At 35.8% G+C, this 16,324-nt stretch overlaps 1 protein-coding gene and 2 non-coding genes across 5 annotated transcripts in view; 1 reads left to right on the top strand and 2 right to left on the bottom strand.

Annotated features, from left to right (window-relative positions):
* Positions 1-16,324, top strand: part of plod2 (procollagen-lysine, 2-oxoglutarate 5-dioxygenase 2) — a 67,895-nt gene that overhangs the window by 1,145 nt on the left and 50,426 nt on the right. Inside the window, exon 1 of one of the 3 annotated variants that reach the window (XM_065294704.2) lies at positions 8,637-8,999. The exons of 1 other annotated variant lie outside the window; for it this stretch is intronic. In XM_065294704.2, coding sequence (XP_065150776.2) covers positions 8,903-8,999 — 97 coding nt within the window. In that variant the 5' untranslated portion in view covers positions 8,637-8,902. Of the gene's footprint in view, positions 1-8,636; positions 9,000-16,324 lie in introns of those variants that run through there. One more of the 3 variants, XM_065294703.2, reaches the window with a different exon arrangement.
* Positions 15,379-15,450, bottom strand: trnaa-ugc (transfer RNA alanine (anticodon UGC)). Its single transcript has one exon. It is a non-coding gene; the product is annotated as a tRNA-Ala (tRNA).
* trnaa-cgc (transfer RNA alanine (anticodon CGC)) lies at positions 15,597-15,668 on the bottom strand. The gene has a single exon. It is a non-coding gene; the product is annotated as a tRNA-Ala (tRNA).

The raw sequence follows: 16,324 nt of genomic DNA, 5'->3' as shown, positions 1-16,324 counted from the left end.
TTATTATATATTATGACTCAGGTTTGCAAACCACTAATCTTTGCATTGAAAACATCTAAGTGATCCTGTCTTATTATACCGAATGTATAATACAAGATACTACTGCTCTTGGTTCTGTTTTTTAAAGCTATTTATTTTGGCACGTTTTTTGATGCTCGAGTTCATCCACTACATCATTTTAATAAGGTCACATTCTATAAATTCCAGATTTTTGTATTGTTTATACATTAATATTTATTATTATTGTGTAGCCAACCAACTGCTATTTCAGTTACCTCACCATTCATCTATTTATTAAATGTACAACAAGAACCAAGAAAATTGTGAGTGAATACTCAGTATGGCAGCATTGATCTGATCTTACTTTGTGTTGAAATGAAGATTTTTACCATCGCATTAGTGTAATGAAAACATTTGAGGCAATACATTTTCATCTTGAATGCAATAAAGGGATGGTTTAGTTGGGAATTCAGCTCTCCTGGGCGTAGATATTCAGATCTTTCTATTTATGTGTCCTGCAGGAGGATTTTATGCCATGTTTGCTCATTGCTATTTTTGGTTCTCTAATGCAATTGGTTTAAAAACAAAATATAAATCTGGCCTGTTTATTAAGATTTATATAATTATGTGTCTTTGTTTGTTTGAAGAAAAATGAGGTATGTCCATGTCTTCACACTTTTAGGAATGATTTAATACATAGCAGTCTGGTAGTTTACTGTAATATTACAGTGGAGTGTTTGCAACAAAGTATTTCTGACAGTCTGTGTAATAAATTGGCTATGTTTCTCTAATGCACTGGATATTGTTTTATATTCATTTGCAAATGTACTTTTGAGACCTGAATATGAGTAATATTGTGTTTATGCAACTTAAATATCAGAGCTGTAGTAGTTTTGTTATTAAACGGAAGAGCGTTTAGGTCAGTCAGATGGACTAATTGGCTTCATGGTTTCCTCAATATTACAAGAGCGGACAGAGCCAAACCATTCTGCCAAGCAGGATGATGATGTAATGTTTTGCCATAAAATGCCCCTGTGAACTATGGGTAAGGCTTGGTTTGAGTACACACTAGCAACTATTGAAAAAATATATGTATATTTAGGATTTAAAATAAAATTTGCTCAGGCGATACTGCATTCAAGTTTTGCGGTGCTTTACCACAAACTGCTAAGAGTAACAACAAAAGAATTTGAAGAGACTGATGTAACCATGTACTTTTTTGGTATTTGGTAATGTGTGTTTACTTACTGGCTAAAGGAGTTTTCCAAAAGAAATGCTAAAACTAGGTCAAGGCTGATATGTAATCAAGGGGAAATGACCCAGGTTGTACGGTTTGAACATTTGTCTTTGGTAATTATAAGCATACTAGAATAGTAGATTTGGGAAGAAAAGAAAAACATCCCTGCTAACCTTCACAGAGGGGCAATGTGTGCGCTCGGTGACGTAAAATTAGGTAGTGTACATAGATATTTATAGATCTTATTCCTTTCCATAACTGTTTGAATGGCTTAGATATTAAGACGAAAATTGTGCACATGCTTGATTTGAGTTGGAAGGTTTGACATTGAATCAAGTATACAAACTACTCGTCACTGGACTGGACTCAAATCCTAAAAGCTGTGATCAGTGCGAGATTAAGAGCCAATCCTTGTGAATCCTACTGACTATGGTTAATATGTACTTGCTTCCCTCTGGTTTTGTTTATGTTGGTTCAATTTCTGTTATTCCATCATCGTCCTGACCATATCCCACACCCCATCCTAAGACTAACCGTTATTTACCCCTAGAATCTAAAGGAAATGATAAGTTAATAACAAGGTTTTTCAGGCCCCCAGCCCGAGCATTTCCAATTCATTACATGGTTGTTAGGAATGTTGTTTGAGGACAAACAATGTTGATCCAAGAAAAATATAATTTATGGCAAAACTACATTAAGCCACGAGAGGCAATGTGATGTTACAGTCTATGTATGATAAAATATGTGTTGCAGTCAAATGCCATACTACCATGAGCTATATCTCAAAATTTAATTCATAATTTGAACATATTTTATATTTTATCTCACTTAATATGACATCTTTTCCAGCTGATTATCAAATTCCAGAAGCCCGCTGTACTCATTAGGACAGTTTCACATTACCTCAGACCCAGATTGTGTTCATTTTAACCTTGACTTACTGTCAGACAAAATAAAAAGTCCCAAGTTATCACTGGGGAAGCATCTTTTATAAAGGTCCTAATACATACCCTTGTGGTACTAATGTGTACTCTTTGGTACCAATATGTACATCTGAGATACTTATATAAACTCTTTAGTTGCAAAGATATATACTTTTTGAAAGTGTGCCACTACCCCCCCCCCCCACTCCCTCCATTGACAGCTAGAGACCATTTTTTAAGTGTAGGGTTCAACTGAGGTACATTTAAAGTACAATGGTGTACTTTCTTAACTGGGTGCAATTCATATTATTTGATCAGGCCCTCTGACAGCTTTGTTTGAAAGAATGCTGGTGTGATCGGCAAATAATGACATCACTGCTTACTTATTCAAGCTACAAGGCCCAACAAATGTAATTTCCTGTATCAGTGTGTGAAGACCACACAGCCAAACAGAGGTCTAACAAACATCTGTGCAAACAAAGCTGGGAGATACACTTCACAGTGAGACGGGACGTTAAGAACTGGCTCTCTATATACTGTACAGCTGGAAACTGTAATGTTTAGATATCCACTCTGGCTGAGTTATTGTTTGGAGATACTGCGGTGGGACTTTTCACTTGGTCTCCTTCACAATATAACATGCTTCCCACATATTTCTCCGTACTGTATAGCTGACCACTAAATCTTGCTTATAATGCACATTCCATGTAAGCCTTGACTTTTTTTTTCTGAATATAATGATGGTCAGGGTGTATAAATACATCCGCCCATCTTATTTTAGCCCGGACTGTCTAATGATCACGTTTGGTATTACTCTAATGAGAGACTATTAAAGCTCATCCTGTATAATTAAGCTGAGGAGAAATCTCCCAAGAGGACAACTAAAGATGTCCAGTGGAGCTCCACCTTTGAGCCACCTCAGGTCTAACCATTACACTGGCCATGATTTTGGCGCCATTCTGTGGTTACATCTTGTACTGAAGGTTTCTTGAAGCAAAGATGACCCTGAAAATTTGTTCATTTTAACATCACTCTAAAACCCATATAACTTTTTACTTTTGAACTCAAAACAGATAAATTTAGCAGCATGCTGCTGTTAAGCTGTCAAGCTTCTAATAGGACAAAAAGCAGCACACAATAACCAAAAAGTGGTTTGTATGACTGAAGTTGCAGCTCTCAAATATAATTAGCTGTTTATAATGTTATCCAGTTTGGCATCAATACTGTGCACAGATTCCATTGTAGGGTGTGTGCATGCAAAAATCTACGGCAACGTTCATATTTATAAAAACGGTATTTGACGTGCTTAGCGCCACGTCACTGTTTGAATAGACGTATGCGCTTTTGCTTGTCCGAGTGCTCAGATTTTTGAAAAAATAAGCCATTCTTGCCTCTTGTAAAGAATTTGGATGTTGACAGGTGCCCTTTTATATGTCAATGACATTAATTAGGTGTTGATTTTTTAAGGCAGAGATTTTAAATTGTTTAGCTTTGCACAATTAAGAGTGCAATGCTCTACCACTAAGCTATAGAGGAGTACATTGGGCAGAAGCATATTTCACATACTATCATATGGCTTTAGAAGTTTTTGAATAGTACACAAGCCACTAGACTGCTGCACATTTGCACATAGTATTTAAAAAAAAAACTTGAAACTTCTGCTTAATTTTCCCTTTTTTTCCACTCTGTGAACCATCCCTTTAATCCAATTCAGAAAAGTTACCATGGTTGTGGTTACGTGGCAGATGGACTCACATGTGTTTTTTGCCTCTTACTAAAAATGTACAAGACTAGAACAGTCTGTTCCACAGTTATCTGTTTTTTTGAGCATTGCAAATGGCGCCATTGAGGATGCATATATTGCATGCTGTACCACCCATATGAATGATGGGTTCTAAGTGGATACTTTGTGATGGATAGTGTCTGTGACGGATGGACTTTCTCTGGTGGTCAAGTTCGCTTTGTGATTTGGTCTTTGCAATTCCCTCTATTCCAAACCTCTAACCTCACTCAAAACTGATGTCAGATATAGAAATGAAGTGGTCAGGTCAACAACGAATGGTTTATCAAGGAGGCAGTGGACCTCTATAGATGTCAGCTTGTAATTAACACAAGTGACACAATAAAAAACATACATTTGACAAAAAATTAGAAAGCTGATGTTGAAAGTAATTACACAGTAGCATAAGGCCAGTAGCACTATGAGACCATGGGAACTTGGATGAATGACTCATTATTGTGATCGGAAAACCATTTGGCAGAGTAGTCAGCACCACAAAATAGCGAATATGGTATGTTTTCGGGTTTTCTCCCTCTACATGTGGAAAAACTAGGTGGGCTATACTTTTATTGTATTACATTGAGATTGAAGACAAAAGGTCTCATGCTCTGTTCTAATGTTTAATGCAGATTCATTTATTGGTTTCATCACTGCCCGGTTCTTTCCGCTTCATCAAGATTCAGAGTGCCTGTCAGAGTTTGTCAGATGAATGGAAATAAAAAAAGAAATGACAGTTTTAAAGAGAGATTTATGACTGGTTTTAATGCCTGCAGGGAGCTGTCTTCTCAAACGAATGAATTGTCCTTTCTAGTACGTTAGAACAGGGAACACGTCAGGTTTTTTAGATATCAAATCTATTTTTTTTAAAGACAATTGTCTGGAATAGACACTAATATATTCCTTTCCAAGTAAATAAGAGACAATTACAACTGTAACTGTTCTATGTTCTTTATTACATCCAAATGGTATTAATAAATTATTGTTACAAATGGTCATCATCTGATCTTACTTCCATGTCTTTACGGATACTACTGAGCAGGCTGAAGAATTATGTTTGCATTTGCTTATTTCCAACCAATAACAAATTGAACTGATGTTTGTAAAATTAAACAGTTGTCAAAATTAACATAAAGCATTGAGTGCCACAAGGTTCTGTATTAAGACATCTTCTTGTTCTCGTTGAACATAATCCCTTTAGGTGATATTATGGAATAAATTAGCTTTTATTGTTTCGCTATTGTTTGTCATTAACCTAACTCTCTTCAGGTCCTGTTATGCATCAGTGTATGCCATATGCTCTACCTGGTGATCTACCTATCGATTAGCATTTATCTCTTTGCTAGCATGTATATGTAATTCTGCAAGCAGACCATACCACAAGAGATGGTGGTGCGCTGATTGTGGCATTTTTATTATTCTGGGGGTTACCTCACAACACAGTTTACATTGTTATAGGTTACAATGCAATACATGTTTCAATATCACAATTTAAAATGCATGACAGTGAACTAGCGTGTCAAGAGAACAGAAACGCATGTTCGGGTAGAAAGTGACATTGTCCAATTCATACTTAAGCGATAAAAAATGGGTAATACTTTATAATAATGTTCATTAGTTAACATTAGTTAATGTATTAATTAATATGAACAAACCATGAGAAATACATTTGTTACAGTATTTATTAATCTTTGTTAATGTTAGTTAATAGAAATAAAGCTGTTTATTGTTTGTTCATGTTAGTTCACAGTGCATTAACTAACGTTAACCACATTTTAATAAAGTATTAGTAATTGTTGAAATTAACATTAATAAAGATTAATAAATGCTGTATTAGTGCAGTTCATCATTAGTTCATGTTAACTAATGTAGTTAACTAATGTTAACTAATGAACATTATTGTAAAGTGTTACCAAAAAATGTATATGTAGGTTTAGTTTTAATTTTCCCAAGCAGCTTTGATCTCTGGTTGGGTCTCTACAAGAGGAGCAATCACACAGCTGTTATCGTCAGAAACACAATACAGTTACATTTCTGGAGAGGTGCACGCCAGTCTATAGCTTTGGCTACAATGATATCAGTTCATTGCTTAAGTATACAGTTTATAAGACTTTTGGGTGTGTTTTCCTACCAACTGCACTTTCCCCTTCCCTTGGTAATAAGTTGCTCTTTTCTGTTTAAATCATTTGAAACAACACGAAAAGTCAAAACTTATGGATTTAATGGTCACATGGGTTATTGATTTCCATTTTTAAGAGGAAATCATAACATTACTTTTTACATTACAACATTACATTATTTTTTTTGTCTGTTCTTTTGCTTCAAACAATTAAGATATGCATTAGCAACTCTGTTTCTTCACTTCTGTGAAAGTTTCTCTTTCTAAAGCTGTAAAATAATTCTTAAACTGTTCAGTGCCCACAGACGATGCTTGTAATTTAAACATGCATGTTCACATCTGTACTGTCCCTCATCTGACTAACCAGGAGCATATGTGGCAGACGTATGCAAGGTTAACATGTTTCTCACTGTGTAATGAGAAATCACAAGTGAGTTCAGCTGTTGATGGTTTATCCCCCCCGGCACCTCTATCCCCCAAGTTGTGTCAAAATTAACCTCTCTCAGAAATCTGTGAAGTGTCATGGGACATATTGAAAGGAAAGTTTTGCTATCATTTATCTTTTCTGGTATTATTTATATTTGCACAGAATGTCCAAGATGTATCTGAAAAATTTTTAACCTTCAGTGAGAACGTCAATGACATGTTTTATGGGCTACAGAGAGCCGAAATCTTTGTTTACCCCCTGTTTTGAGGATTTGTACTGCTCAAACGCATGAGTAAAACTTCTATAAAAATGTGTATGTTGGCCTCAGTGACATTAATCAGAGACTCCTAAGAGGCTTGGACATAAACCAGATTACCTCATTATACAACTGTGTGAAACAACGCCATATGTCTGAAAGCTTGAAAGAATATTAAAAAGCATAAATTCTATAGCAACTATATCATTTGACCTTTTACAATGCACAGAGAGTATTTATTTTCAAAGTATTGTGTGTGTGTATATATATAAATGAAGAGTGTCGTTGCAAAACTTTGCCCAAAATTTTCAGAAATCTTGTTTTTTGGTTGTGCATTCCAATTAATATTCATTCAACTGCAGTTGCTTTGTTTTGATTTAAACCTTCATAACTTAAAAAATACAGCTAAGTAGCACCATAAAACAAAATAATAAAATAATAACATAATAATAAACATGTTTTGACAAAAATGTTAAACACGGATTTAAAAACGAAACTCTTATATACACACACACACACACACACACACACACACACACACACACACACATATATATATATATATATATATTTATATATATATATATATATATATATATATGGAGAGTTTTATTTTAAAATCGTTTTTAAATCCGTTTTTAACATATATTCACATATATACACACACATATATATATATATATATATATATATATAGTGGGTGAAGACTAATGTGAGAGAAAGTTTCTTTAAAATACCAAAAATGATTATTCTGTGGCATGTGAAATTTAATATTTTGTCATATATAAACGTGTGATTTAAATATATGTATATATATATATATATATATATATATATATATATATATATATAAATATATATATATATATATATATATATATATATATATATATATATATATATATATATCACATTTTTATAATTGTATAAAATAGTACCAGAATCTTGTAATATGCCTTGAAACTGCCACTTTTCATCATAAATTATGGAAATACCATTTGTAAGAGTAGCCTAACTTTTATACACACAAATTCTTAGATTCTTACTTGATTCTTACTACTGTAATTGTTAAATAGGACAGACTAATTCTATCCATAAATTATTTTGCATTTTTATGAATTTTTATTATGTTTTTATACATGTTTTAATTTATGTATTTTATTATTAATTTTTATTTTTTATTATTTATTTTCTTATAAGGACATTCTCAGATAGAGGTTTTGTAATAGGCTACATGGGTATAGGAAAGCATAAATTTGTGTTTAATGATATAAAATGTATTCATTTACTGGCTTTGTCACTGGAGTAGTCAGCAGAAAATGTGAAAGTAATTTGAAGGAAATTTTTTATTTTATTAGTAAAGGTATAGTTCACCCAAAAATTTTCAATTTTGTCATCATTCACTCACTCTCATGTTGTTACAAGCCTGTATAATTTCTTTGTTTTGATAAAAACAAAGGAATGAATATTTTAAGAAATGTTTGTAACCAAACCGTTCATAAGCTCCATTCACTTCCATAGTAGCCTATTCTTATTTCATACGCTGGAAGTAAATGGGACTCATGCTTGGTTGGGTTACAAAATATCTTCCTTCTTGTTCATCAGAAAAAAATACATTTATAGAGGTTTGTAACAATACGAGAATGGGAAAATGATGACGGAATTTTCATTTTTGGGTGAACTATCTCTTTAATAGCAGTCTGAGGCAATTCAAAAGGTCCGATCAGAATCAGAATATGCATGGGGCTTTCAGTTAATTCCTCCTGATGCCCGGTTATAAAGTTTCGTATAATGGTGTTATTCTGAGTGGGGTGTAAATGAGGGCGGTGCAGGGGGGGCTTTATTATTTGAGTTTGAGCACTGTGACTGGAGGAAGGGCAAGTGAGAAGGCGGAGGAGTGCGCTCAAACACAGCTGTACTTGTTCAATCACACGCACTCCTGTCAGATCGAGGGCACTGTAACAACTCAGCTTGTTCCTGAGGAAATATTTAACACCTTTATTAACAGTTAGACTATATTATAGATGCACGACTTCACGTTGGTGATCTCTGAAAACTGACTTTATTATTGACCCCCGCCCGTGCTGCTCGGACGTTGCGCACTGACCATCAGAGACGCAATAACTTTACACAGTTGTTCGTTTCTGAGGAGCTGAGGCAGTGATGGAGTCCACGCGGTGCTTCTGTGCTTTAATTTTCACGCTGATGTTTTCTGTTCATTATTCCCAGGGCATGGAGATGAACATGGATATTTCACCAGGTAAGAGTCCGTTACATTGTAAACTGCGCACTCTGCTGAATGATGTAGCGTCTGCTGTGAACGCGACGCAACTGTCTACGCTAGTGGGAGCGTTTTTGTTGCATCGTGTAAAACTTTCCCTCTCTCCAGATTAGTGTGGGTCAGTGTGTAATGAATAGAAAAATACATCAATTATATAACAGAATATGATTATTAAAATGAGGCAGTGACTCATCAAATTTATTGGCACTGACCAATAGTTCTTTCAAATATGAAAAGCCAAGCCCAAGCTATATACACGTGTTGAATTTCCTATCTTGAACGTGAGGGATGTCAGGTAGACTTTTTCACACAGTATTGTCACTGTATGAGAGGATGCGTGGCTGACAAACAGTGGGGTCCATAAGTCTGAGATCACTTTAAAAGTCTGTGATTGTGATTATTATTTCCATGTAAACCCCACAATTAGAAAGGATGAGGAACATCTTTAAACCAAAAGTATGTCAATGAAAATAAATATTTTATTCTCTAATCAAATTTGAGACATTGGTCATGTGCACTACTTACAAAATATTTCTTGCTTGCTTTAAAACATAATTTGCTGGATTATTGAACATAGATCATTTTACATCCATGTTCACGTGGAGCTTGTGGCAATTTAAGTGCGGGGGATGGTGGGGGCACATATAAAAAAAATCAGTAATTCTTGTTATATTTATGAATTAGATTAAAGTACACATTTCACTGGTAAATGAAACATTTGTTGTTAGACTTTTGGAGCATGTGGAATAACGCTTAGTTATTAAAAGTACAAGGCTCAGAATTTATAGAGCAATTACTACTGTAACAAAACAGGAAGGCACACAGCTAATTTACAGAGTAAAGGACTAAGTGTTTCTTTGAAGGTTTGAAACTACTTTCTGGATTCAATTTGGTTGTACAATAATTGATTTGTGATGGTAAAAATTTACAGCCTTTAAAAAATTATTAAAACTTTTAATTTGTTTTCCTGAGCCCTTTCTTAGTTAGAGTACAGGAATATAAAGTTGCTCTGTCGAGCACTGAACAAGCTTAGTCAGAGGGAAAAATATAACCCACACACTTTTCATTCAGTTTGGCGTACACCATTTCCCAACAAATTTCCAAGCCACACCACTACAGCAATCTTTATCTTTGAGAGTTCTAGAGCTAGATTTACATTGTATATGGTACAAGGCACTAACCTAACCCATCCATCAACCCAGTACTGGGATAAAAGTGATGGGTGTTTATAGATAAAATGTATTACTTAGGAAAATGGCCAGAATGTTATAAACAATATAATGTCTTCATGCAAGAAGAGAGATAATATGTCCAAATGTGCTGTTGGGTGAGAATATAGCATTAAACAGTATTTAGATCAAATGCAAGAATGAACATTTTCAAGTGCTACAAAGTATCTTTCTAAAAAGAATGCTGCCAAAACCAAAACCCCTAAATGCAGCAATAAATCACAATTGAACATTTTACAGCTGTAACTTTATACACAACGCTGGGAAAAGGTACTCACTTTGTATGAATTAGTAAATCGAGGTTCCATACAGTAATATTTAGCATCTGTAGTTTAACACAACCTCAGTAAGAGTAAATTTTATTTTTTACATTTAAAGGATTTGTAATGAGTTTTAAACCTCTTTCACACAGCACATTCATCCTGAAAATTAGCATAAAATTGCCTTTTGTGTGAAGGTAAACGTAAACATGTCCTGGATTGACCCTGGGACCGCTCCCAGGATGGGGACCTACAGTAGTAACTTTGCTGTAACATTCCCACAATGCATCTTGCGTGAACAAAAGGCACTAACAATGCCATAAGGCAGTCTTTCTCAACCCTGGTCCTCAAGGACCCCCTTCCAGAATGTTTAAGATGTCTCCTTAATTAACACACCTGATTTAAATCATTAGCTTGTTAGGGAGACATTCTGGAAGGAGGCTGATGAGTTGGTACAGGTGTTTTAAATAAGGAGACATCTAAAACATTCTGGAAGGGGGTCCTTGAGGACCAGGGTTGAGAAACACTGCCATAAGGGATGTATCTTAGTGAGGACGTGTCGACACAAAAACAAAGCTATCATTCACTGACAGTGTGAATCCGGGGTTTCAAACGATCCTGGGATAAATACCAGACACATTTTCCATGTAGTTTTTCATAAACTGTGTGTGAAGAGTTTAGTAACTTGAAGTGATGAGCCTTGTCAACTTTCAAAAGATCTGTTTGTCATTCTGATAAAGCAGCACAAGATTTTGTTTCATTGTTTATAAAAAATTGACCCCTTTGCCAAACCTCTCAGATCTCATTCACACAAATACATTGTCAAATTTGCTATGTCAAGATCCACTGTGCCAGATATGAACTATTTCTTCAAAGAGATACACTGGTACCAAATAGCACTAAAAGTGGTTCAATGTCTCGTAATCAGAGGGAAACCATTTTTGTGCTAAACATCACCTATGTAGCACCTGTGTAGAACCATATTGTGCTACTGTATGTTGAACCATAAGTGGTGCTATAGTCATGCTTTAGCATCATTTATGGTTCTGCAGAGGTGCGCTATATGTGCTCTGTACCACTACAAATGGTTCTATGAAAATCCCCAATGATTTCAAAATTTTCAGTCCCTCCAGAAAAACGTGATCATGTGATTGCATGATTTAATGCATAATCAGCCAAAGTCTGCATATTTATCCAATGCCGCATTTTTTTACAATACGTCGCACTTTAGCCGCATACATTGCAGATTTCCGTACGCAAAATATGTGGGGCTTGCGTGGTTTCATAGTCCCTACATTTTCATAGCAAAAGGTCACATATATCTTAGCAGAAAGTTAAAAAATGTTGCATTTACTTCACACAAGCGCAGCCATGCCCCCTGTTGCCATGGGAACGTTATGAAGTGCAAACTGCAAACCCTGCAGTGTCGATGAATCGCATTAAATTGCATAAATATCCTGCATATTCCATCACATCTTTTAAGAAAATGTAGCAACAATTTTTAGCACCATCATTTTTTTGATTGTAGTTCACTTCAGAATTACATTCTTGTCATTCACAAATTTCGATTTTTTATGAAATCCCAGAGATTTCTGACCCCATGATTGGCAGCAATGCAACTACAACATTCAAGAAATGGTTAAAATAGGACATGTTATAGTGGTTCACACTTCATTTCATGAAGCGACAAGAATACTTTTTGTACAACAAAAAATGGTAGACTTTATTCCTTATGTTCTTCTATTCCATGTCAATCTCCGATCTGATCTCTTGCATCAGCGTCACACATTTGCCATGAAAGCTGAGTACTGCGTCGAGCATCATGTGCACATAGACATAATTAATGCCTAGAGGGGCCATTGAATGCTTTTTGGCAAAACGATGCTGATGCAAGAGGTCAGACTGGAGATTGTGTTTATGGCGTGCTAATGCCCCGACCAATGTGGCGGCGCCTGTCAATTCAAGCATAGCCTATGCCTTGTTGTCAGCACCACATGCATGCGCCATGATCCTTTGAATGACACAGAAGAGAAGAAAAGGTGGAATTAAAGTCTTTCTTTTGTTTTTTTTTTGGGGCACATAAAGTTTTCTTGTTGCTTCCTGAAATGAAGATTTAACCACTGCAGACTATTTTAACCATGTCTTTCTCCCTTTCTGGACCTTGAATGTTGTAGTTGTATTGCTTTCAATCAGGGTGTCAGAAAGCTGTCAGACTTGTCAAAAATATCTTATTTTGTCTTCAAAAATGAACAACGGTCTTGCAGGTGTGAAATGAAATGACGGTGAGTAAATAATATCACAAGGGGAGCAAATGTCAAAAATGTCAACCCAATCAGCAGCAACATGTAAAGTAAACCATGAAGTACTAAAGAGACAACATACACAATAGGTCCAAGTTGGGATGTTCTCTTTTATTCTGGACGGCAAGGGCAGTGACTGTAACATCCAGTGTATTTTGCAGTATTAATCTATACTGATTTCATTAGGCTCTGAAAATTAAAAAAAACAACAACACAAAGAATGGCCCTCTTAGCTGCCGTAGTTGCAACTTTTGCGTCATCAGAACAGGGTGTTCAACAAATCACCGTTTCTGTTTAAAAAAACCTTGAAAGCAGCCCTGTTTATACTACCTTATCTTGTATTCAAATCGCATAGTGGAAAATGTGCCAAAAGTCCTGATTTATATGGGCAGATATTTATTATTTATAATGGACAAAATGTTCACATTTACTGCTTGATAGCAAAGATTGGGTATAACAAGATTGAACAAAGCAATTAATATGAACGCTCACTATGGTCGTTCTGGCAAGGGAAGTACCGCCTTCCGGTTAAAAGAACCAATCATCAATCGATAACCACTGATGATTCTCTAGGGGGAGGAGCTCTGTACAGTCACTCTTGATTTGAGCTTAAGAAATAAAAGTTATGATACAGTTGACGTCAGGTTTAAGTTTTGGTCAGAAATGTGTTTTAATTGTAATTTTAGCAAATGAATTTAGAGATATAGGATTTTAGACTTAGATGACTGAAATAACTGCCCGGAGGCATTGCAGATATGGCCGCCAAGTTAAGGGACTTTGTTGATAACTTCTTTCATGTGATTTATTTCTGTGTGAAAACAGGATATGTAGAAAGTAGGCATTACATGCAGTAATACAGTGAAATCAGGCATTTGGAGCAAAGGGTTTGAAAAATAAAGCATAATTTGTGACATCATCTAAAAATTAAAGTTGTTTACAGAGGTGGAGCAAGTTATTACATTTTGAATAAACAATTATGTTAGCAAATGTTTTTGTAATAGTATGCACTAATGACCCGTGCACAACAGACCCAGTCATGCACATTAAGTAAATAAGGTCAACTGTAATTTCATGTTGACTTCAAACCACTGACACATACCAACACACATACTTGGCAGTAACTTTCCAAATAAATGCCCAGCAGATTCAAATCTAAATGGGTGTCTTAAGCACTCCAGATCTTAGGTTTTGTGCATATTGGCTAACAGTAATGGACCTCTGGAACATTAACAGTTACTGGAATTTAATGACGGAAGCAATTGTGGAACACAGGAGAATATAATGTATAGAAACAGGGGAGACAAGCTTAAAGAGACAGAGAGAAAGAGAGGTACAGGAAACCTTTGAGGCATGACATCACCACAGTCTGTAACCCATCCATCAGTCTATGTATCCGAACAGTGGCGTGTTTTAAGTCTGAACATTCCTGATGTCATCTGTTCTAGAATGTCTTTCGGGAACTGTTACCCCTTGTGTGAGCTCAGCATCCACCCACGTTAAGACCTAACACTGCCTAGACAATAAAATATTCCCATATAGGCTGGACGGCCGTGTAAGATTTATGACTTCCTAGAGACCAAGTCATATATTTATACAAGACAACATATACGCTTGTCTATAGCGTTGACTGCTGGAGCTGGCAGAGGTAGCCTGTATTTGGGTTTGTGCAACATGGTGTCAGTCAACCACATGCTTGATTGAAGAAGTCTAGTTTGTATAAACAGTTCTGCTGGAGGCCTGTGATCGGCAGACTGTTAAATGATTGTCATTGGCACAATAATCAGATGGTGATTTGCAAGTTGGCTCAGACTATAAAACATATGAGCACGAAAAGGAAATCGTATAAAATGTTGTAAACTCTCTTTTGAGTCCCTGGCTTCTTGTTTCTCTACACAAATCTGGCCAAATGTACAGTTTCTGTGCAATGCGGCTTTTATTTTTTATATCAGTTATGACCTCCGAGGGCCATGTCTGCACATCTGTTCTTTATGATGGCACATAAAGCTCCTACTAAAGATATCATACTTCAGTAGCACTTGCTGAATTACTATAAAAGTAAAATATTTTATTCATACATGCGAAGCATGCGCTCTACCACTGAGCTACATCCCCATCAGGTTTCTCTGTTGTTGTTTGTTGATATTTAGGGATTTAACTTGACCATGTTACTACTGTTTATTGGAAATTATTTTGTGACTTGTACAATAAGCTCAAACGTAGAGCTTCCAAGAAGCTAGATTTCCAGTAGGTTGTACTCAGAGACTTAGGGCTTTCATTATTACTATACAACATGAGAAATTTCATGAAACATCAGCAATTACGTACTCAGGTTTTTCATAAAGTGAGAACAGCACCTGGAGATGCTGGGGATTGAACTCAGGACCTCAAACATGCAAAGCATGAACTCTACCCCTGAGTTAAATCCCCTGCATGATGCATGACTCTTTGGCTAAAGTAGTTTTTTTATTTTACGTGAGGCAAGAAGAACAGAGAAGAAACTACTGTATGACTTGTAAATCAGATGCAACTCCAACACTTATTCAGGGGTTGTTAAAATTGGAACAGCACTTGGAGATGCTGGGGATTGAACCCAGGACCTCATACATGCAAAGCATGCGCTCTACCACTGAGCTACATTCCCAACTTGACAATCTGTAATGTGGCTAAGAAGTTTAGTTTTTTTTTATCTCACTAGAGGCAAGAAGTAAAACAAGGAACTAATGTATGACTTGTAAATCAAATGCAACATCAACACTTACTCATGTGTTCTTAAACCAGAAAAGTACTTGGAGATGCTGGGGATTGAACCCAGGACCTCATACATGCGAAGCATGCGCTCTACCAATGAGCTACATCCCCAGCCTGATAAGTGTCAAAGGCAAGGAACTACTATACGACTTGTAAAATAAGATGCAATAGCAACACTTATAACTATCATAGTTAGTACAGTATTTTATATGTAACACAAGTTGTATAATGTATAGAATAGGTGTCATATTTTTATTATTGTCTTATCGTACTATATCTTATGAGTGGTCTTTTATTCCTTAATGGGGACATATCATGAAAATCTGGTTTTCATGAAGTCCCCAGTGCTTCTATCAACCTAGAAAATATGAAATATTCTGTGCAAGCATGTGAAAAAATATCTAATTGAAATTTTGCTCCCCTTGTGATGTCAGGAGGGGATAATACCGCCCCTTAATCTGCACTATCCAACCACAGCATTGCCGTTTAGTGCAGATATCAGCTCATTTGCATTTTAAAGGAAACACCCAAAAACGGCACATTTTGCTCATACCTAAAAAGTGGCAATTTTAAAGGTGACATAGAATGATTGAACGGGGTATTTATCCTTGTTCTGTGATGTGACATGTATACAAAAATGTTTTTATTTGGGTCTGTAATGCCTAAGAAGCTTCCTAAAAACCTCTCTCAGATAGCTCTATTAGGGTGGGGGGTTTTAAACAAGTGGTTTTGCACCTATTTGGCTCCCCCTACTGGCTTAACTTGCA

This window comes from Paramisgurnus dabryanus, chromosome 22 (assembly GCF_030506205.2).
Source record: "Paramisgurnus dabryanus chromosome 22, PD_genome_1.1, whole genome shotgun sequence".
Lineage (NCBI taxonomy): Eukaryota > Metazoa > Chordata > Actinopteri > Cypriniformes > Cobitidae > Paramisgurnus > Paramisgurnus dabryanus.
Note: the sequence above shows the minus strand (reverse complement) of the source record. Positions and strands in the feature narration are given on the sequence as shown.